Source organism: Sphaerodactylus townsendi, linkage group LG03 (assembly GCF_021028975.2).
Source record: "Sphaerodactylus townsendi isolate TG3544 linkage group LG03, MPM_Stown_v2.3, whole genome shotgun sequence".
Taxonomy (NCBI): domain Eukaryota; kingdom Metazoa; phylum Chordata; class Lepidosauria; order Squamata; family Sphaerodactylidae; genus Sphaerodactylus; species Sphaerodactylus townsendi.
Genome location: NC_059427.1, coordinates 139927106 through 139950210, shown reverse-complemented (window position 1 = coordinate 139950210; position 23105 = coordinate 139927106). Strand labels below are relative to the sequence as shown.

The 23105-nt window shown below is 45.9% G+C and overlaps 1 protein-coding gene across 2 annotated transcripts in view; it reads right to left on the bottom strand.

Moving 5' to 3' along the window:
- The window catches only part of NR4A1 (nuclear receptor subfamily 4 group A member 1), a 40877-nt gene that overhangs the window by 1712 nt on the left and 16060 nt on the right, over positions 1 to 23105 (bottom strand). The window contains exons 1-6 of one of the 2 annotated variants that reach the window (XM_048489742.1): positions 21225 to 21386; positions 10224 to 11059; positions 6898 to 7027; positions 4572 to 4723; positions 2783 to 2985; positions 231 to 409 (exon numbers count right to left, since the gene is read on the bottom strand). In XM_048489742.1, the coding sequence (XP_048345699.1) occupies positions 231 to 409; positions 2783 to 2985; positions 4572 to 4723; positions 6898 to 7027; positions 10224 to 11057 (1498 nt within the window). In that variant the 5' untranslated portion in view covers positions 11058 to 11059; positions 21225 to 21386. Of the gene's footprint in view, positions 1 to 230; positions 410 to 2782; positions 2986 to 4571; positions 4724 to 6897; positions 7028 to 10223; positions 11060 to 21224; positions 21387 to 23105 lie in introns of those variants that run through there. The other variant, XM_048489743.1, reaches the window with a different exon arrangement.

Genomic DNA, 23105 nt, shown 5'->3' with positions numbered 1-23105 from the left:
ATCTGCTCTCTGGCAATAAAGCCAGTTAAATATCTGTCACCGTTATTTATGTTTGTCGTGAGCATAAATTTGGGGAACTTCATGAATATAAGCATACAGCTCCCAACCATTACAATAATAGGACTTATCACACATGGGTCAGCAGACATCAGAAATCAGAACTTCTCCGCTCCTGCACCACACACGGATTTTCCGACCCATCCATCCCAGAAGCCCACCTGTCCACCTACCTGTGATTATGACAAGGGCAGCAAGGCAGGAGAAGGAGGGCACATCAATGTTCATGCGATGGAGGCTCTGGGAGAATTCTATAATGGAATCTATCCATTCCCCAAAGCCCCGGACACATTGCATGCGATGCAGCACCACTCCGTTGCAGAAGATCAGCTTGCCCTCTTCTGGCTTGGACCTGCGAGAGAAAGTGTGGCTTTGTCAGAGAGGAAGTTTGGCTTAAAAGGAATCTACACTGTCAAAGACTGGAGGGGATAAGTAAGAAATGTATGGGATCAGTCAACAGGGAGGAAACCTACTGCATTGTTCTGGAGGCAGCAAAGCCTTGTCATGAGTAACATATGTGTGATGAGGGCTAGGATGGTGATGCTTGGGTACATATTATCACCTTAGTCCTACTCATGGCCTGCACAAGCAAGACACCTGACTGCTGCCGCTTCCCTGAAAACATCTCATTCCAGGGACCAAACTCATTCCAGATTAAGGTCTCAGACATGAACTGGGCAGCCTCTTTAGTGACATGACTTGCCCATCCTTCCCATAATGAGCTTCATTCGTTCAGCAGAGATTTGAACCTGGGACTCCTAGGTTTATATCCAACACTAAGGCCCCTTCTGCACATGCAGAATAATGCACTTTCAATGCACTTTGAAGCTGGATTTTACTGTGCAGAATAGCAAAATCCACTTGCAAACAATTGTGAAACTGGATTGAAAGTGCATTATTCTGCACGTGCTTCCGCCTAACAGATACTCTGGGTCTGTGAAAGTGAAAACAACCCCTGCCTTCCATTAGGTACTTTGCATGGTTTCTATGAGGTACTTTGCATGGTTTCTGTTACATTGTTTATTGGCTGCCATATGCTGTCTGTCTGAATTAAAAAAATATATTTTGTAGCCCATCTCATGTCTCAGCAGGAAAGGTGAGCTATAAATGAAGTAAATAAATAAACTGTTTCTCTGTCTCAGCCCCCACCCCAAAGTTCCTTTCTGCTTTTCTGGTCAGTTTTTAGGCATTAGCAATGTAAGCCTCCTTCCCTCACCCCAAGACAACGCAGAGATTTTTTTTTTACTTTTTGAGACACAAGAGACTGCATGTGTGAAGCCAGGAAATATGAGGGATGTATTGAAACAACACATTATTCTGGAAGATTCTATAGATGACAAACCTACAAAGTACTGTTTCGTGGCCATGTGTTGCTTTTGGTGCATATGAGTAACACAGGCCTTTTGAAATGCCTGCAGTCTGAGAGGTGGAACAATCCAAAGCAAGATTATAGTACTAAAGACTGTGGTTTTTATCAGATCTTTGGAGAAGCCTGAAACCATTAATGCGGGACTCTCATTTAGCAGTGTAAAGCTACTGTCTAGTCCAGGGGTAGGGAACCTGCGGCTCTCCAGATGTTTATTTATTTATTTTATTTTATTAAACTTTTATACCGCCCCATCCCCGAAGGGCCAATTGGCCATGCTGACAGAGGCTGATGGGAATTGTAGTTCCTGAACATCTGGAGAGCCGCAGGTTCCCTACCCCTGGTCTAGTCTGTACTGTTGGAAGGTACAGAATATAACATTTCCAGAAATTTCACAGTATGGGGAAGAAATGAAAATAGGGGGGAAAATGGAAATATATGCAATACTTTCTGTCCTATCAGACCTAAACTAATTTTATTGCTCTTACATAAAATGTTATGTCTATAACTTACCATATAAAATTGCAATATCTGACATATTTATGGAATTTAAAAGTTATAAAGTTTTGTACAAAACCCCCCTGCAAATATAGCCAATATTTGAGAGCAAAGTGCAAACTGATGCATTACACAAGTGTCTTAATTTTAGGGTAGAAATCTATTGGTCCTTAATTTTAGCACAAGCACTTTAATTTTTGCCATCTGCTTAGAGAGAGGCAAGTTCTCAAGGATACTTTTGGTTTTAGTGAGGCACTGGTGCATTGGTCCTTTTGATCTTTTTTTCTCCAGACAGACATATTCAGCTACCATTCGCCTTAGGATAACTATGGCCATTTCAAGACGGGCTCTTTATCGGTTTCTGGGGACGGGATAAGGCCGTCCCCTTAGAGCCATTCAGGCGCTGCTGCTGGCAGCAGCAGCCGCACCTGGCCACTCCCTCCCCAGGGCGGCGGCCAGGGTCGCCTCTAAAAAAACAACCCTTTAAAGGGTTGTTTTTCTCGACAGCGCATTCTTCGCGATGCTTAACAGCACCGCTGGAACACGCTAGCTTAAATTCATTCACGGAATTCAGCCGTCAGTTGGTCGTTGAGCTCACCACGCTGTCTCGACCCTCTGGAGGTCGGAGGGCAGCGTGGGCGGGGCTTCGACAGCCAGCAGGCCGACGACGGGGACAAGGTGAGTGGGACAGGGAAGGGGGAAGAGGCGGCTCCATGCGGAGCCGCCTGCCGGCCTCTGCCTCCACGCCGGCAGAATTCTTGACGGCGTGGAGGCACCTCGACGGCCGTGCGGAAACGGCCTATCTGTTTTAGGCACTAAAAATGACCATTGGTTTCACACTGCAAAGTGCTGCAAAGTTACCTGTATGCTAGCCGGAGAATGAAGAGTTCGAGGAAAGCAGACTCCAAAAGCAAGTCTTGATCATCTTTTGGAAGTTCTAGAAAGCCCTGGATCTTCTCGGCCCACTTCCGGATGACATCCATTGAGCCCGTCAATAGGTCATAGAACTGCTGTACATCCATGCAGTCTTCCTTCTCAAACTGGTATGAGACATTTTCCTGGAACTGATGGGGCAAAATTAGTAATGTGTTGAACAGGCAAAGACAATTTATTTTTTTAATAAGACAAAGAATTGCACATACATTCGCTTTTTCATGGTTTGCACACATTTCACAAAAGAAGAATTAAGAATTTAGTCAAGACTGCAAATTCAGACAGCAAAATTGTATGATGAAGAAGAGGACGAAGAGTTTGGATTTATATCCCCCCTCTTTCTAAGAAGACTCAAAGGGGCTTACAATCTCCTTTCCCTTCCCCCCTCACAACAAACACCCTGTGAGGCAAGTGGGGCTGAGAGAGGGCCGAAGAACTGTGACTAGCCCAAGGTCACCCAGCTAGCATGTGTTGGAGTGCACAAACTAATCTGGTTCACTAGATAAGCCTCCACAGCTCAAGTGGTAGAGTGGGGGATCAAATCCGGTTCTCCAGATTAGAGTGCACCTGCTCTTAACCACTACACCATGCTGGCTCTCTTCAAGTCAGAAAATAGCCCACTTCTGAATTCTTAGGAATCACTGTTATCTAGTATAGGATTGGGAGTATATTCAACATGAATACACAAGGGCAGGCCCATTCAGCTCCTAGATCAATGCTACCTAGTAGCATAGACTTGGGGTGAAAGATATGGCCTGCGGGCAATCAGCTGAACATGCAGAAGAATTTAGCACTTTTTTCTTCTTGTAAGCATACAGCTATGGGGTTCTGCATGAAAAAAGGAAACTGAATATAAATGTAAGCTATTTTTGTGGACCCCGTGAAAGTGCCAGATTCTGAATGGACAAAAAAAGGCATGCAATAAAAAATTAAACTTATAAACTTTATGGCTGCCCACAGTTCACAATGACAGGCAGCAGCATAGATGGGAACTGGGAAAGTTAATGACAGATAGGCCTACCAACAGAAATCAGCAATGACAGCTGAAGGGAGCCACTCTTCAGATGTAGAATACCTGTAGATACCAGGTGCTGGAGACAGACCTTCTGACAGGCTGTTTGAAAAAGAACACTGCACTACACGGATTTTGTCCAGATCCAGGATAGCAGCTTTCTCGATTTTTTTACCTCAGCTTTCCTAGGCTGTGTTGGCGTCCCTCACCGGACCACACAGTTGACATGTTAGGATTGCCTGTGCTGTCCACATGACCAGAGTTCCGCAGTGAGTCCAGAATGAAGTGTAAGGGAATCCTCTTTCCTTAGGACAGTTCGTGGGCTACCTGTTGTGAGCTACAGCACTGAACTGGAGATAAGAAGCACCTCTCACTGAATGTGCCTTTAGGACAGTGTTCAAATTTGGGCTAAGGACATTCAGAAAATTGTCCCTCCCTGCCTCTTAGCATATCACCCTTGAGTCAGCTCACTCATAAATGTTAAAATATATCACGGATCCAAAAAAAGGCAGCAGTAAAACCCAAGACCCTTCACTGAAACGATCATAACACCTATAAAACCATCATCCAATCAGCAGTTTTTGACAGAACCTTGGAACTGGAACAGAGAACCCAGAAGTTTTCCATGCCCTGACCCTGCTCTTCCCACCCTGACCCCCCACCCCACCCCACCAACTGCTAGGCCTCAAAAACAAAGATTAGTACCTTGGAATAATCAAGTTTAATGGCACTGGGGATGGAATCTATGTGTGCTCTCACGAGAGACGAGATGAGGCTGACTGGGGAAGCGTCTTGAGCTTGTTTGGGCTTGGAGGGCAGCCGACCACGGCGGCCTTTCAAGCTGTCTGTCCGCACCACTGAGGAAAGAGGGAGGAGACAAGGAGAGGTGAGAACACAGTTTTAGAAAAGCAGTAGCTACTGAGAACATTAGTGGTGAAAGCCTTCTGAAGAACTTGGTCTGAATCCTAGCCAGAAAAGCAACTGCTGATGGAATTACCACACGCTAAGTGTTTTGAACAACATGTATGGTGGCGTTGAGTGCCTCGGCATTCTGTACTTTGTGAACACATTATGGAGTGCAGAATTTGATACGGGACACATACATCTAGCCATGTCTAGTGCTGCTTTGTACGTTAAGAGGAAGCCAGAAGAAAAGGCAGCACAAGAGACTCGTGCTTCTTCTCTTTAACCATCCAGACCTCATCTAAAGGCAGGCCAGAAGCACATTCTGTCCCTGTACAAGAAGAACAGATCTCTCTCCTCAGAGAAAAGACACTTGGTGTTCTCTCTCTCCTTCTTTTGAGCATCTGAACAGGCTGCAAATAGTCTTTCCCCCCGAATAGGTAAAAAAACCCCCACAGGCAGAGAACAACAGTGGCATCTACACTAGCAACTGTGTGGTTTAGGAGGAGTTTGGATTCATACCCCACTTTTCTCTCCTGTAAGGAGACCCAAGGTGGCTTACAAGCTCCTTTCCTTTCCTCTCCCCACAACAGATACCTTGTGAGGTAGGTGGGGCTGAGAGAGTTCCGAAGAACTGTGACTAGCCCAAGGTCACCCAGCAGGAATGTAGGAGTGCGGAAACACATCTGGTTCACCAGAGAAGCCTCTGCCACTCAGATGGAGGAGTGGGAAATCAAACCCAGTTCTCCAAATTAGAATCCACCTACTCTTAATCACTACACCACGCTGCCTCTCACCTTAGCTGTGTATTAGACATATAACCTAGACACAGCACGGCAGAGTTTAGGTCACTTTGGTCAGCTGTGTATCTGTACAGGGCAATGCTCAGGAGAGCCATTTCTGGCATTTGGATCTCCCCTCTACCTTCAAGGAAGCTTGGGGATGGTGTACATGAATGGCAGCATCCTGTACTCTCCCTGCTCTCAACAACCCTGTGAGATTGGTTTAGGGGGAAAAGAATAAATGGTCTAAGGTCACAGAGTGAGTTGCAGAAGCAATGAGGAATCAGCCACTGAGTATGTCAATAAAAAGGGCTACAGGAAAGGCACGGTATTGTTTCTGATTATCTTGTCTAGCTCAAGAAATGCCTTGTTTTGAAAGAACATCTGCAAGATGCACAAACACGTTCTGCAGAGCTGGGGAAAGTGAGCCTGCATGCACTGGGCTTGCAAGCCTTTGTATTCACACCAGAGGGCCGAGTTTCCATTTACAGTTAAGAAGAACTGATACAAATCATTCCAAGACTCCCTCCCTTGTGGCCAGAAACCTCAAATGGGATGAAGTGCTACATATCAGGGTTAAATATCTTAGGGAATATCACCATAGGGTTTGATCCAAAGGGCTGTGAGCCTCAAGAGGATTTTGCCCCTTCCCCCTTTTCCTTTTGTGGCTCCCTGCAAAGTGACATCTGGAAGCTGGAGACCCTGAAAACACAAGGTGCAATGGGGGGGGGGATCTATGGTGGGGAGCAAGGAGTAAGGCAGAGTGCCCTCTTCTGTGCTAATGGAACTACCTTCCTGTTCAAGGAAGAGGGAATTTGGATCCAACCTGGTTTCTTTTAAACCCCCTTATATGCAAGGGCTCATACTTTTAAACCCCCTTATATGCAAGGGCTCATACATATAATCAGTTTTATTAGCCACCCCTTGATTATCTCACCATACACCAGTGGTGGTGAACCTTTGGCACTCCATATGTTATGGACTACAATTCCCATCAGCCCCTGCCAGGCACTTCTGGAAGCTTCTAGAAGTGTCTGGCAGGGGCTGATGGGAATTGTAGTCCATAACATCTAGAGTGCCAAAGATTCACCACCACGGCCATACATTGAAAATTCATTGTTAGAGAGTCGATCTCCCTACTGTTTAATGTTTAATCCAGCTTACTGATTTGTCTGCACCAAACCAGAAAAAGATGGCTCCTGCAAGTAGCTTAAATGCAGGTTTTCAAGGGCGCAGTTTTTCTACATCATTTTATTTATCACCAACCTCCTTCATTCTTAAAGTGCATTCAAGGGAATGGAGACCTACCCCAGGACAGCCCATTAACTGGATGGAACGTGCCTTACCTTCTTTGACCATTCCCACTGCCAGGCACTTCTGGAAGCGACAGAACTGGCAACGGTTTCTCCGCCGTTTATCCACAGGGCAGTCTTTGTTGGCTAAGCAGATGTACTTGGCATTCTTCTGTACTGTGCGCTAGGGAAGAGAATTAAGGGGCAGACCATCACCCTCATGCCGAGACATATAATACATTTTCAACCTTGGTGGTGGCAGGAACAAAGGCCTGTCTACCAGTGATTTATTTATTGCAACATTTCTACAACCTGTGGTTTCAAGTTTCATAAGGGCACTGTCCCAAGGGCATGACAGAAGACATCTCACATTCCATGTGGGTGCCCTTTCCAGCCACAGCTGAGCCTAAACATTTCCGCATGTGGGTAGTATTACTGCAATGGCACAGAAATGTGGTGATGAAAGTCAGAAGTGGTATTGTAGAAGCACAGCATCGGACAGGCTGAAGTATCCTGTACCGAAACCTACAATGGTCTCAATTCAACTGGCAATTCAACTGAAAATGTTTCAAGGTGCACGATGCAGGGCTGGCACACATGGGAATACACACATTCAGTCTGAGCAAATGTCACCCAGTGTGTGTACACCTGCAGAAAAATGCGCAGGTTTGGATCCATATTAGTGTTTCTGCAAGAATAATGACTTCTGCCTCCAGAGTAGAATATTTCCATCCAAAATACCCAGCAATGTGAAGTTACATTTCCAATATTTTAGAAAAGTGAAGCATCTCCTATTAGAAACCTGCCTTCTCCCTCCAACTTGCAACTGAATACTTGGCAGAGATAGCCCCAAGTTAGTCTGATCTCGTCAGATCTCAAAAGCTAAACAAGGTCAGTCCTGGTTAGTATCCTACAATGACAATGGAGTTGTGACACAGAGGTAGGCAATGGCAAACCACCCCTGAACATCTCTTCCTTTTGGGTTGCCGAATGTTAACCTCACCCCCTAATGCACAGGTGTCAAACTTGCGGCCCTCCAGATGTTATGGACTACAGTCCCCATCATCCACTGCCAGCATCATGCTGGCAGTGGATGATGGGAACTGTAGTCCATAACATCTGGAGGGCTGCAAGTTTGACACCTGTGCCCTAATGTATCAAATACCCTGACCTGGATTGCCCAGGATACACCTTAGCTAGGTGTAATGCCCTGCCTTCTTCCTTTAGCCTTGGAATCCCACATAAAGAAAGGAAATGCCCGTGTGGCATGGGTTCTGTGGAAACAGTATCTCATATGCTGTTGAATTGTCCTTTTTATGAGATAGTTAGGAAGAAGCACATAATCCCCTTCCTGCATGGAAGTGAAGGCATTACAGATAAACAGAAGGTTATATATCTTTTAAACAGCCACAACTACGAGCTGTTGGAAGCGGTGGCTAAATTTTTAAATGGTGTTATTTTAACTCGTCAGAAGTTGTAAAGGCTGTTATTATCTTGCTAAATTAATCTTAAACTATTTATATGCCATTAAAGGTATTCGAAATCGATTGCCCAGGGTAGCCAAATCTTGACAGATCTCAGAAGTTAAACAGGGTCTGCCCTGGCCAGTATTTGGAAGGGAGACCACCATGGAATACCAGCATCATGATGCAGAGTCAGGCAATGGCAAATCACCTCTCAAAGTTTCACCTTGAAATCTTTATGGCATTGCCATAAGTCAGCTGTGACTTGATATTAGGCTCCTCTGGAAGCAAGCAGAACCTGAATCCACACAAGACACTGACCACACATTAACAGAACACATTTGAGTGACTGCATCCAAAATCCCACCCATATCACGGGTTAATCTGTCAGACACTGTCCATGTCCAAATCTGCATATTCAGAATGCAAGCTGAGAGCACCCATGCTGCAACCTGCATATTTTGAAGAACTGCAAGACGGGCTCATTGGACACCCAGATCACCAACTGAGCCAGCATTTGGCAGGCCACCACTTCTGGCTGCTTCATGGGAGCATCGCAGACATGGAGGTGAACATTTGGTAAAAGACATCTGGGCATTCAGTAAAGAACAGCTGGACAGCTTCACAGCACGCCAAAAGCTCAATGTGGATGTCAACTCTTTCAGCTTGGTAACGTGAAATGGTTCATAAGATTTATAGAACCAAAGTGAATGAAGACATAGAAATTTGACTGTTGGCATATGTGCAAGACTGCATACAAAAATTTCATAACTCTCTGTGGCCTTGTGAAGGGGTCTGCGATCTCTCACTACGCTCAACAAATTGCATCTTCCAGGATTGTTTGGATGGTGGATCCTTTTCAGCACAGACAAACGTTCAGAAATGCTTACTACTTTCTGAAATATCAACCGTTACATTCACATGCAATGATTCCCCATCTGCAGGGGTCTAAAAATATCAATATGGTTTATCAACCTGATGTTATTAGAGCTCCGTACCAGTTCCCCTCCCCAAGTCCTCTACCTTGGGGAACAACAGGGATTTCTCTCATTGGCACTGGAGTACAGAGAAATCGTCCCTGTTTGCTCCCATCTACAAACTGCAGGGCAAATAAGACATTCAGAGATGAAGAGATGTGTATGGCTATAGACATTGACCCCCAGTCATTGGGGTCTACGAGAACAGACAAAGCTGCCAGCTCTATATGGGCAGAGACATCTGTGGAAATCTAAGCTGGCATCAGTGAACAGTCTAAGAAAGGGTCCATTAGATATAGTCTGGTTGAAAGATCTACCTTTCCTTTTAGGTGGCCCTCCCATGTTTTTGCTTTAAGCTAAGCAGCTGGGGTAAGGACCTACAGCACTTGAGTGCCAACGTACAGAATGCTGTGTCTGTCTGGAAGACACCATAAAGGAATGCTTTTTTGGCACAAAACAAATGGACAAAGAGCCATTTAGGTCCAGCCTCTTTCATCTAGGAAATAATTTGCAACCAGGGTGGCTGTGGGATTACTGTGTACCAACAGAGCCAACTGTTCGTAAGAACCATTTCTCGCAGTTGCCAAATGGGATGATTTCGAAGATTTAACCGTTAAGGGATGGAAGGCTCTCTAGTTCTTAGTGGGCTCACCTCACCCCTCCCAAATGTCCTTGCCCTATATACCCACTGTGAAGGGAATAATATCTTCCACAATGACCACCTTTATAAGGCAAGACCAGGGGAAGGTCTGATGCCTCTTCTCTAAAAGCAGCCAATAGCAGAGCCTCCCCAGCTGACTCTGAAGCCTCAGTAGTCTTGGCACAGGCTGTGGAGGTATACTGGCTGTTGGGTGGTGTTCACCTAATGGTTTCCCACCACTGCTGTGGAGGAACCAGGGAGAACCAGGTGCAAGGTGAGAAGTGACAAATCCCCTCTTACCTTGAAGAAACCCTTGCAGCCTTCACAGGTCCGGACACCATAGTGCTGACACGAGGCGTTGTCCCCACAAACAGCACAGCGCCCCTCATTGGAACCAGGACTCCGTGCCTTCGTTGGAGAGAGGGAATTGTCCATCAAGCTAGGGCTGTCCAGGACTGGAGAAGCTTGGTTGAGCGGCAAGGGGGAATAGCTCAATGAAGGGGAGGTTTGTGGAAGCGAGAAGACATCTCCATCCACCAAGTGCTGGTGTGCGGCTGACTGCATCTTCAGGGGACTCTGAGGGGGGATCCCAGGGTTGTGAGTGGAGGGGCCAAAGGAGAAATAGGAAGGCTGGGCAGAACCTGTTTTTGGTGGCTCTGTCGTCGTTGCTCCAACCACCCATGACCTCATGCCGTCGTAGGTGTGAGGGGGAGAATAGGCCCCAAAGGAGTTCTCCCAAGATGGCCCCTGGGAAGTCTGGAAGCTTGGTGTGGAAGGGGAGGGGACAGAGCATGGGCTGCCATAATAGTCTGAGCCACTTGAGGACATGGTCTCATCCAACTGACTGCTGAAAGAGCCGGGGTAACAGCCGTACACTTGGAAATCCTCCAGCTTGAAGGACGCTGTGGCAGGGTTTGCTGCTGGGATCTGGTAGAGGAAAGCGTCAAATTCACCAGTATAATTGTCCATGAACGTGCTGAAACTGGGCAGAGAGGTGGTGGCAGCTGCAATCTCTGTGTTCACCAGGTCCATGGTGGATTTGCCAAGCTCAGAGGTCAAGAGGTCTGCTGGATAACGCTCACAGGGTCCTCCGCTCTGAAGCAAGGTCCCATATTGAGTTTGGATACAGGGCATCTCTGGGAAAGGAAGGAAAACAGCCCAGTTACGGGATATTCAGTCCTAAGAAAAGAATGGGTGGTGATAGCCCATGGGACCCTGACAGGAGGAAATGCCATGGACCCATCTTTCCACATGGTTCAAGGATGCTTACAAATCAGTTTGGAATACACAGTGTACAATACAAACCATAATATCCCCTCTCCCATAAAAGAGGCCTGTTCCACCGGGTGGGAGCCACAACAGTAAAAGCCCAGACTCTGACTGATGCCACATGGCTACTCTGATTGAGAGCAGGGGGGGTGGGTGGGCATAGTAGGTGCCAAACTGAACTCTGCAACTGGTCCATGTGGGAAGAGATGGTCCAGAGGGTGACTAGTAAGAAAAAGTAGAAAGTGGTTCCCTCCAGGACAATTTTGCCATCAAACAACAGAAGCATGCACAAATAAAGTTTAGGATGATGTGCACAACAGAATTGTTGGCAGTTTTTGTTGCCACCTACCAAACAGGTGAGTTCATTTATAGTTTTCCAAAAACCACTTAATCTTCCTATGCACCGTAACTGCTACAGTGTAGTCTCAAACAAAGCTACTGGTTTTCTGTGTGATGTGGAGGACACAGCACATTGTACCAACTGGGCAAACCTCAAGACGAAAACTTTTCATAGATAGGAAATAATCTACCTGTGTCCTGCCATGTCAGATGCAAGAACAAAGCAAACCTCCCATTTTGCTGAGATGATATGCTTCTGGCAGTGTATCTGAACACAGCTTTTTCCAGAGGTGTGTGTATTAAGTACTATCAGGTTGATTGGAGTGTTGTTTGCATGGCTCTCTGCCCACCTGTGTGGCTAGTAGAGTTACTGGGGTTAACAGTGTACAGTCAGCACAGCTCTCTTTATCAATGCAGACATTTTAATGGGTCAGGACAGGAGAAGGAAGAAGGGCCAGTGTGGTTACTGTGCTTAGAATGTTGCACTAGAATCTGGGAACACCAACTCTGCTATGAAGGCTTGCTGGGTAATCTTGGGCCAGTCATATTCCCACAGCCTAAGCTACCTCATAGGCCATTGTAAGGATAAAATGCAAGAGAAGAGAATGATGCAAGCCAGTCTGGATTCCCATTAGGGACAAAGGCAGGGTATAAATGAAGTAAACAAAGGAAACAGAGACAAAAGCTAATAAGGGCAATGAGAGAGGGAAGAGGTAGGGAGAACATATATTTTTTAAAGCTCCGTTTCATGTGGAGGTGAACAGGCCAGAAAGTGTTGCCAAAGAACCAAGAGTAAATGTTCTGGGAGGGATTTTAAAGCAAATGGGATGGAAAAGGAGGGTGGAGTTAAAAACACTTCCTTGTGAAGCTAATTATGCAAAGAACGAAAATAGGCATAAAAACAGCCAAGTTTATTAAGGCACCAAGGTTGACCAATTTTAGTTCTGCTTTTGTATCTCAGAGTTTGCACCTCCAAGACAAAATTTTTGAAAAAGAGATCCTCAATTTAGATTAATTCCTCTTTCCCCCCTTTAAATGATAGAACAAACTTAATGGCAGTAAGGGTCATTTTTTAATAATAACAATTTTATTACAGTCAAAGACCGGAAAATTTTGGGCTAATCTTACAACTTTGCTGTTTCACCAATTTCTGTCACAAATATTACACCCGTGCGTACTCCAACTCACTAGGTGAGTATCAAAAAATGTTTAGTAAGTACACCGTCAGGTATGGCTATAAAATCTCTAGATTAGGTTTTATTTCGGCAGTCCTTTGTCAAGCCAATAATTGTTGTACAAAGTATTCTTTTTCTTACTCCTCTAGGAGCACAACTGTTTTTTCTTACACTAGATAGTTTCCAAACTGAATTTCAAGTTTCATTTGAATGGCTCTTCTTTAAATAGTCCTTCTCTCTCACATGAGATCCTGATATCCAGAGAGAAGGACTATTTAAAGAAGAGCCATTCAAATGAAACTTGAAATTCAGTTTGGAAACTATCTAGTGTAAGAAAAAACAGTTGTGCTCCTAGAGGAGTAAGAAAAAGAATACTTTGTACAACAATTATTGGCTTGACAAAGGACTGCCGAAATAAAAACCTAATCTAGAGGTTTTATAGCCATACCTGACGGCGTACTTACTAAACATTTTTTGTATATTTGTGATAGTAAGATAATGTTAAAATGATACTCACCTAGTGAGTTGGAGTACGCATGGGTGTAATATTTGTGACAGTACCTGTTGTACACCTGCCTTGATTATTATGGTGGTTTCACCAATTTCAGCATAATTTAAGACAAAATATTATATACTAGAATCAAAGTCAATTCCTAAAATTAATATTATAGTAAAATCTCTAACTCGAAAATTATTTATACATACATAGCCTTACCTACACATTAGGTCACAGGTTACATGTTACAGCCTCTCTACACTCCCATTTGTTCAATCTTAGGTTAAAATATGATGATAACAATAATAATATAATATAAAATACTATGACTATTACATCCTCCCTACTCTGCGTTTCTTTACAACAAATGCACAGTATTTAGCGACCAATTTGGACCAATTTGAGTTCTTGTCTTTCAGGAGCTTCCCTAAACATACCCTTTCCAGAGAGCCCCTGAAATTATTTAGAATTGGATCTAACATCTTAGCTCTTATTTCTCTAAAATGTGGGCAGCGAAGAAGGATATGGCCTGTTGTGAACTTAATAGCAGTATGGAATAAATGTTCTTAGAATCACACTTTCTCCCTTTTGTAAGAATGTGTGTAAATTTCATTTTGGATGGATGAGGGAAATGTGTGATCTTGTACTACTGCAGCACCAAGATTCAGGTCCTTAATGTTATTTACCGTAGGGACATTTCATATGGGTATCAGGAGCACAGGGCAGCAGGGGAAGGTCCACCATGTCCTTGCCAGGCTGAGTATAGAAAGCATTAACCCTCTCTGTGCTTTTCATGCAAATAAGAAAGAGGAACACTATAAAGGAGAATCACGCCCTTCCCAGAGCACGCCATATTTAGCTGAAAAGCAGCCCTTCTGGAAGAGAGGCAGCTCCCATCTCCATAGACTTGGCAAGGCAGCACGTTTTCAATCAAGCAGTTAACAAGCAGCACCAGAGACAAGCTTCAATCATCAAGACTGTGGCCTATAACTGTCTCTCAGGGAACGCCATGGATTTTAGCCTCCAATGGCGCCTTGTTAAAGGGGAGACGTAACCAGAGTCTTGGGCTCAGCTGAAAGCCAAGACAGTAACCCTTGTGGCAAGATGATAATGTCATTCATATCGCAGACCTTTAAAGGTTAGGTTCTATTGGTCAAGGAGGTGTTACTTTAATGGCCAATAAAGGATTCTGGAATGTTGAGACACACAGAATCCAAGCGGACTTGGCAGAGCCTGCCCACTGGAAGTAGCTTAGGGTACTTCTATTGGTGAATACCGAGTACTTTTTTTCCATCTACAGTTTTCAGCATGTCTCTGGAAGGAAAGACTCCCACTTTGGACCTACTCTCACAGTGGAATAATTATCACAACCCACCAATATGGACTGGTATGCATTGCTGAACCAGCCGCAAATTAGTCAATTGGTGGCTAGCTAATCTAGCATATAACTCAGAGAGAAAACTGTCACATTCCAAAAGCGAAGTCACACTTTGCTCCCTGGCATCACCCGGCGCTCAGCTACCGCAGCAGAGTGGACAGCCATGAGGGACACTGGAAGTACTGGAGGAGCAACCGACAGGGATTATTCTATTGCAGAAATAAGGGACAAACAAACACACACATTGTTCTTTCTGTGCTCGTCTACATCCCACCTATTAACACACAACAGTGAACCCAAGGATTCTGCAGCAGAGACCCCCAGAAGGTCCAGGAATCTCAAGTGCCCCACAGAACACCCCACATTTGCTCTATTCTTCTCTCTGCTTCCTTTAAAGGGAGAGGTCCCAACAACTTATTGCTCAGCAAACGCAATACAATTGCCATGCCATCAGGGACAAATGTTCCATGTCTCTTTTGGGTGGACTGGTTGGAGGCCATTCTCTCCGAAAGGACAGCCATCTGATCTTTACAGTTCAGCATCTCTGTGAACACGTTCAGCAGTTTCTCACTTCTGTTCCCACTGCTTTGTTGGCCAGTTATTTTGCATTTCTAAAAGAGAAACTTTGAGCTTAATTGTTAAAGCTTGTAGGAACTGCACTATTCAAAGGCAGTTTACAGATGCTCTTCCTTGCAACAAGGTATTTATTAGCTTTGTCTCTCTGGAGGAAGGCTTGATGTCTGCAAATCGAAAGGGCCATCTCCTGGGGCCGTGTAAATCCAGCTAGTTTCATAACACCGGCTGGTGATCTAATCTCAGGATCGCTGCTGGGATGGCAGAGACCAGGACCTGATTCACTGGCAAGTAAGGGATCTGCTACTGGCACGTGTCAAACATACTGGATCTCTCCCTCTGTTCTGATCATCCCAGGAGATGTTCAAAACAAAATGAAGAGGAACGACCCGACTGCTAGTAGAAATTCTGCCTCTACTGGTATCAAATATAGACCTAGTGAACGAGGACTTCAGAAGGTACTCCTAAGGTTCTCAAAGTTGAAAAACATCTACCCAGGTAAACTGGTGGACTTCACAGAACTGACAAACACACAGAAGGTCAACATGCCTGCTACATGATGTTCCAAAGGCATGCATTAATTGGGCTCTTCGAAGGTGTATGTACACTTTCTACTGCACCCTACAAAAACGTGTACCTTCCAAGGCAAATCTGGAGCTGCATACGCTCAATGGGGAGGTTGACACAATTTTGCTTAGTTACAACCTTGCCTGCTGCATAACTTGTTGGCAGTTGACATGTTGAAATACAGAATAGGATTGCCAACTTCTGAAGAAGCCATTGTAGCTCTGCCTTTAGTGGTCTGCCATGGAAACATCAATCTATGTGTTTCTTACAGAAAAGGAAGCCAGGTTGTTTGTTTCTTCCTCTAACACTTGGCAACCATACTGCAAAAGAGTGAATTCACACTGGCAGAAGTACAAGCCATTGTATGACCACTGTTGGAATAGCAAATTTTTAAAATATTGGCCACTGCTGTATTTCCACTAGTCTTGTGTGTGGTATTGGCCAGGCAATAGGCAGTATGCCCAGTATTATTCATACAGATGGTACCCAAGTATGAAAATATGGAACCCCAAATTTGCAACAGTCAACAGGTCTACTACTCCCACACAATGGTTTTGATCAATAGGACAGGCCCTGCATGGTGCCAGAGTTGTTTCCCATCTAAGAATCTATCTACCTGTTCACATGCTGTGCTTAAACATACAGGCGTGTCAAGGTGTTCCTCTTGTCTCAAAGACCTTATGATGGCTTCCTACCCTCTGCATTTCTCACAGTCCTCCAAGTCACCCAAGCACAGCAATGGTACGTTGTTGCAATAACAACACATCCACCTTTCCAGCCACACCTTTGAGATACTGGTTGTTTTAAACTGAAATGGCTTCCACAATAATCATAAAGAGCAACAGACACACTGGCATCTCCTAAGACAACTGCACAGGGGAGCTATCCACATTAGGGTTTGTTACTTTTCAATGGGCCGAGTGGTATCTCGATATTTTACAGCAGTGGTCCCCAACCTTTTACAGCTGCCACCCCCTTAGCTTTCAGGCCACATCCCTAGTGCCCCTCCCAAACACACATATGAACACACGCCTCTTTCTTGGTATTAGGTCTATTGCAAATCCAAAACAATTTCGAACACTGTAAACAGACTTATGTTTTTCACAAATAAAACATGACGTAGTAAAGGTAAAACAATTTGTTGAGCTGTTTTAAAGGGCATGTTTGCATCTCACCCTTACGTCTTCACAGTTTTAATGCGATGGATATGCCTGATGCAGGGATATCAGCCTCTCAACAACGGGCACTAAGAAGAAGTCTTAGGTCCCCACATTCAGTAATGTTCATTCTGTTTCTCTGCTTGGAAAGAGGCTGGGTGACTGCACCGAGGCCCCACAATACTATACGATGTTGGGAAGGCAATAAAGTACATCTTGACTTTGTCCCACAGTAGTGGTCAGGAAGGTCTTTTTGAGAGAACCTTCCTGCACAAGCCCTTGCAAAACGTCTTCAGAAATCTCTGTCTGTCTGCACTTATCCCCTCAAAAATGCTTCCTGGCTGCCAATCTGTGGTCATCCCTTTTTTGTTTTTTTAAACAGACCCATAGACTCAATGCTACAAGACTTCAAAGCCTTGTGTTGTGATTCTCTAGGGGTCATGTCCATGTAGCTACGTAGATACACCCCCTAAAATCTTTTTTTTAAAAAAACAGAAATACAGTGCAAGACTACTAGTGTAGGTTAAAAACCATGCAGAACTCCATGAAGGAAACGTTTTATTTCCTGCCTCAAAACATTTTATTTGGCTTGTGTGGAAAGAAACTGACTAATAAAGATGCCTTGGCCCACCCCACGCCCCCAATTACCCAGTAAGGAGAGTGCTGCTGCTGCAAAAAAAATCTTGCTTTGCAAAGCAGTAGTGACAGGCCTTTTTGCCTTGGTCGCCTCCCCACCCTGGGCTTCACAGTGAAGACAGTGCTGCTGTTTTTCCTTTAAAACTCACCAGACACCAGGATGGAAAGTCACCTTTCCCCCACTAGCTGGCCCAGGAATCTCTATGCCACCCTCAACCACCCAAAAAGTGTCTGCTGCCTCCTTACTGCCTCAAAATTCCACCCCACCCCTCTTGATGTTTCCACTGCCCCCAGGGGAGGCGGTACTGCCCACTTTGGGAATCCCTATTTTACAGCCTCTCCCAAATGCAGTTCCCCCCCATTTGTTATTAAAATATGATTTGTATTTAAAATCATAACGCATACCCTGAGAGTTGCATTCCTGAAGCACATCTGGAGTAATCATAGTGATTTCAACGGAGTTTCTCTAGAGTTAGGGACTGAAGGATTCCTGTCTCCAGAGTCCATGTATTCATCCTTTTTCTGACAGCAGCCAGATGCTCCAGAGAAAGTTTGGAAAGCAGTGGGTACTACTACTCACACAAAACTGTGCTCACATTGTACCCAGACTCACTGCCTGAAGGCATCAAGTAGTGCTCAAAAGCACCACCTGCTGGACAGTCAGAACAGCAAAGATGGACCCATTTCTGTACATGCTAATGCAACTGGAGCAAGTTTTAGAGTTTCCTAAAGAAGAATTCTTAAATGTGAGCACTGTGCCCTTCCAACAGAGGCAGAGCTCGCAACAAATATCCACAGGTAATTGTTGTCAGTCTGAAATCTGTGGGCCATTGACCTCCAAATTTAGGGGAGGAATATTTCTCAGTGAAAAGCAATTTCTTTAGTGTTTAATATTCTTCAACTGCTGTTTTACCACTGAAAATAATTATTTGTGCTTAAGTCAATTTGAATGGAATATGAGCACTGGCTGGCAACACAGAGACAGAATGGTCATTTTCCCCCAACCAGCAGGTATCCTGTGCTGTAGCAGCTACATGACAGGCAGCAATCAAACAGGTACAGCTTTCTTTGGCATCCAGATGAAGTCATGGGGAAGGCTACTCCTTGTCTGTATCATGCAGAATTGACAAGGGCTAGAAGAGAAATGCTTCAAGTTCTTTAAAAAAGCCACAGTTAAAAGAAGACGAGAGGTTATGTGGGCTTTGTAATATGTCTTGTGTCTCAGTAAGTGAGGCAGACAATAAATAAATAGGTACCAACACCAAATTTTAAGAAGCCCCAATGATTAACTGCCTGGAATTTTTCCAGCTCTGCTTGGTGGACAACTGAAAGAATGATTAAGAATTCATTTAACTGGTTTGTGTTAACCCCACCAATCAATAACTCTCTGTGAGTACCGTATTTGGATTTATTTAATGGAAATGGGTTCTAATGCCACCCCCAAGCGTACAAACTGTCCTTCTGGAAGCGCCACTAATCTGGAGCACCACTTTGCAAGGACTGCTGAGGTTACTCTATAATTATTCTATAACTGAAATCTCCATTTTGTTGCCATAATAAACAGACAAGCTGATTTTCAGGTATTCAAGCCTGGCTTTCTTCAAAGAGGGTTTGGGAGGGAGGCAGCCCGCACTGCAAACAGCAGCCACCATATGTTTAGAACAAATCTGTAGCAAGTTGACTTTGTCAGCCTTTGAAGTCTAGCACCCCAAGGAAACCAAAGGAGCCCTGGTCGCTGCAAAGGAACAGGCTGCCAGGTGCTTGAATTTGATGCTGCACCTGTTGCTTGGAACATGCCAGGAACTGCAAGCCCCAAACAGCCACATGAAAACAGGCCACCATGCAGAGTTTCCTGATTTATGCCGTTCAGCACCTGCGCTGGTTCAATCGCTTTGCAAATCAAAACCCTGCGGAGTTGTGTTTTTTCAAAGATCCTCTCTTTTTGTCAGGGAAGGGGGCAACCCCCAGCCAAATACCTAGACAGTATGTCAAACCTTCCTTTTTTACTAGAGACACACATACCGGCCCCCTTCACGAAGCCGAGTAATTCATGCATCTGGAAACTGATGCAGATTCTGCTAGTTGTTACCATGTTTCAACAACATGCTCCAATCTAATTAAGACCAGCTGGTCCCCAGAGGATTCGGGAAGGCTCTATTTTGCAGGCGCTGGACTGGCACTGACAGATCTCATCCAGCTTTTATACCTGGGGTAAAAGCTTGCAAGCGTAGCAGCTATGCAGGTAGTTCTCAGGAAGGAATAATTCAGCTTGCTGAAGAGAACTTCCACGTAACTTGAAAAGTTGCACCCACCTCATCCCAATCAGAGACTCAGCTGATAAAATACACCTCACCTATTTTTCACTAGCAACGATGACAACAAACAACCAGTGTTTCCAATAGAATCTTGCAGTTAGATGGTCTTTGTCAAATTCTTCATCCTTACAGGCCACTGGCTCTGACTCTGCCCTGTACAAAGGCTGCCAATCAAGCATCAGGCTAAACTGTGTACCTTGCTAACCAGTCCAGCTATGAGATATTGGCCCATCTGAGACAGCACCCCTTGTGCACTGCTGCTGTGATAGAGGTTGTAGGAAAAAGACAGAGGAAAAGAAAACCACTCCAGTGCCGAACGTCACTCAGACGCACCTGCCAAAACTCCCACAAGCTCAGGTTACTGCAACTTCATCCTTTAAAATGCAAATGTGGACTTTGAAAGCGTCCATTTGGAACAAGCGCTCCTTTATCATTTCGGGCCGCCCAAACCAAGCCCCCAGCCAGATTCTCTTGCACCTTTACCGTGCAATCCCATGCAGAGTCACTTCAGTCTAACCCCACTGAAATGAATGAGTTTAGACGGGCGCAACTCTTCTTGCTACTACCTTGTTAGTCTTCCAAAGGAACAACTGCTGCCAACGGTACCTTACACACCCCCTCGTGAGATCACTTTGCAGTTTCCCACGCTCAGAAATCAACTTATTTCCCCCTCTCTGATTATTTCTGAGATCAAGACTTTCCCTTGCAGACCCAAGAATAAGCACAGTTTGTGGCTGTGGATCAAGGAGGCACAAATGCTTTCTTAAGTCGATCCCACTTGTGGAGTCATTTCTACGAAGATGCACCTGCAACCCATGTTTTAAAGTGCCTCCTCTACAAGACGAGCGGCCAGATCTTGTAGACCTTTTACAGATTAACTCTGCTCCAGCTGCAGTCCTAGACACACCTACTTGGAAGTAAGGCACGTGAGATCCCGGAGGCTGGCTGCCGAGTAAACGTGTAAAGACAGAAGCAAGCAAAGCTCCAAAAAAGTTATTCTGTAAGGCTGAACTTGAGAGGTTAGCAGACAATTAATCCTCATACACTGTCAGAAACTATTCTTGATTGTTAGCACTCCCGCAATTCCCCTTGCACAGGATACTTTCCAGAGCGCAAGCTTCCCACAAAAAGATGCAAAGACACCCTTGTCACCCCCTAACTTTTCCGAAATCTAAAGTTACTCAGAATATAAATGCATTCGAAACAGGCAACTGGCGAATCACGACGTCTCCGCGCCTCCTAGAACGACCGCTCGCCCCCCAGCCACTTTCCCTCCCCGTCCAAAATCTGTACATGCAACCAAGTGGTTCGATCCCCCCTTCCCTCTTCTCCAACTGTCAGAGCGCCCGAAGCAGGCGTGCGCCTTGAGGCGAGCCACGGAGAGCAATGCACGTACCCAGGCGAACTTCGGGCGCGTTGCGGCAGCGTCGTCGTCGTCCACGGGTGGGCTGGGATCCGGAGCCCCCCTCGATCTCCAGCGCATCGAGCCCCGAGCGCGCCGAGCGAGCTGCAGGCGAGGCCGGCGCCGAGAAAGCCACTGGGGCTGGGCACCCGGCGGCCAGGCCATTCTCTTAAGCGGTCCGTGACGCACGGGCGCCGGAGCGGGCCGCGAGGGCGGGGGGCTCCTGTGACGCACGCGCCCGGCTGCAGCCTTCGCCATATAAGGCCAAAAGGGGCGGCGTGTTCCGGCGCCCGCGGAGCAAGGGGAGGGCTCGGAATGCCGGCGCGGGTGACGCACGCGGGGTTCCATTGACGCACGCCTTGGAATTGTTTGATCTAAAAATAGCCCGCGCGGCCCCCAGCTAAAAATAGCGCCTTTTCCTAAGCTTGGCTCTGAAAGGGGAGGGGAGGGGGGGGCGGACGGCGGAGAGGCGGGGCGGAGGCGCAGAAAGAGGGTCAGAGGAAGGACCAAAACCGGGGAGCCGGTTGGATCCGAGAGGGACGGAACTGCAGGGGCGAGCGCAGCGGACTGGAGAGGCAGGAGGGCAGCGCCAAGGCCCCGGCTGTTTCCATTGTTTCCGCAACTCTGGAGCAAACTCGAAGTCCGCACCGTCAGCCTTCAGTGCCCGGGGCGCCCCCTCCCCTCCTGCAGTTCATCGGTGTCCCGGGATAAACGGCGCTCCGAGCCTGCCAACTGTTGCTTCTCTGCCCCCGGGGTTCCCCCTTCCCCCACCCCCCGGACGGTCAGCTCAGCGCAGCTCCTCCTCTTGGGAGGCTCGGACCCGCAGAGGCTGCAAAACAGAGCGATCAAAGGCCCTCCATGGAGACCTACAGGTGCATCGGAGAATGGGGGGTGGGGGAGAGGGGGAAGCGCCGCTTCCGATGATCAAGAGGGCATGTCAGGGTGACAGCACCTGAGGCCGAGGACACTTGAAGCCCTTTAGCCTCTGTGCCCAGAGAAAGATTCAACAAATCTAAAGCAACGGGGGGAGGGGGGGGGCTACCGTTTCCAACTGTTAGTGGCTGCAGGTCTTTACCAGCCCACTAAAAGTTTGCTGAAGTTTTTTTTCTAGCCAGGAGATAAGAAGTGATGGGGAAAACTTCACTTCTTTAACCTCTATTAAAGCGGCCTGCTGGTTAAAAAGCACCAGAGGGGAACCAGTAAAAAAAACAACTCCCAGAAGACTGGAGGCTTTCTAAACTTGTGGGCATATTTGGAATTCTGACACTGCATAGTGGGTACAGCAACAAAATGGCTGCTAAAGGAGGCAGAGCCAGACACTAAATGATTACCACCACTTAACGTCAGTAGCATCGGGCAGATCCTTGTGCTGTGGCAGTGGTTGCCAACTCAACCTGTACTAAATTCGGCACAGGCAATAAAATCTCCAATAATCAATCAGAAGCCTTGCTGAACAAAAGTCCTATCTGGCCCCACACTGGGCAGATGCCAGAAAAGGTGTCAGTAGGCACCATGATACCCATGGCCACCATGGTGGAGGTGGTGCATGGTTTATCACGTCCACCACTGAATCTCATCACCATCTATTAAAGATGCCCTTCTGCCTTAATGCAACAGACTGTTTTATATACAGTACATTTACAATGCTCTGTTTATGTGCTGTAAGTGTAAAACTCCCCATTAATCAAACCCTGAGAAAATATCTTCTCTTTTTTGTACAATAGAAAAGGTGCCTATGTGCAAACCCTTTTAAAGTCATCGATATGCACCACTTCATATATACAGAGACAGATTAAGACAACTCCTTGGAGGGATAGAGGAAAAAACGCAGTCACTGGGGAAACTGATCTTTGCAAAGATAAAAGGCGAGCCCAG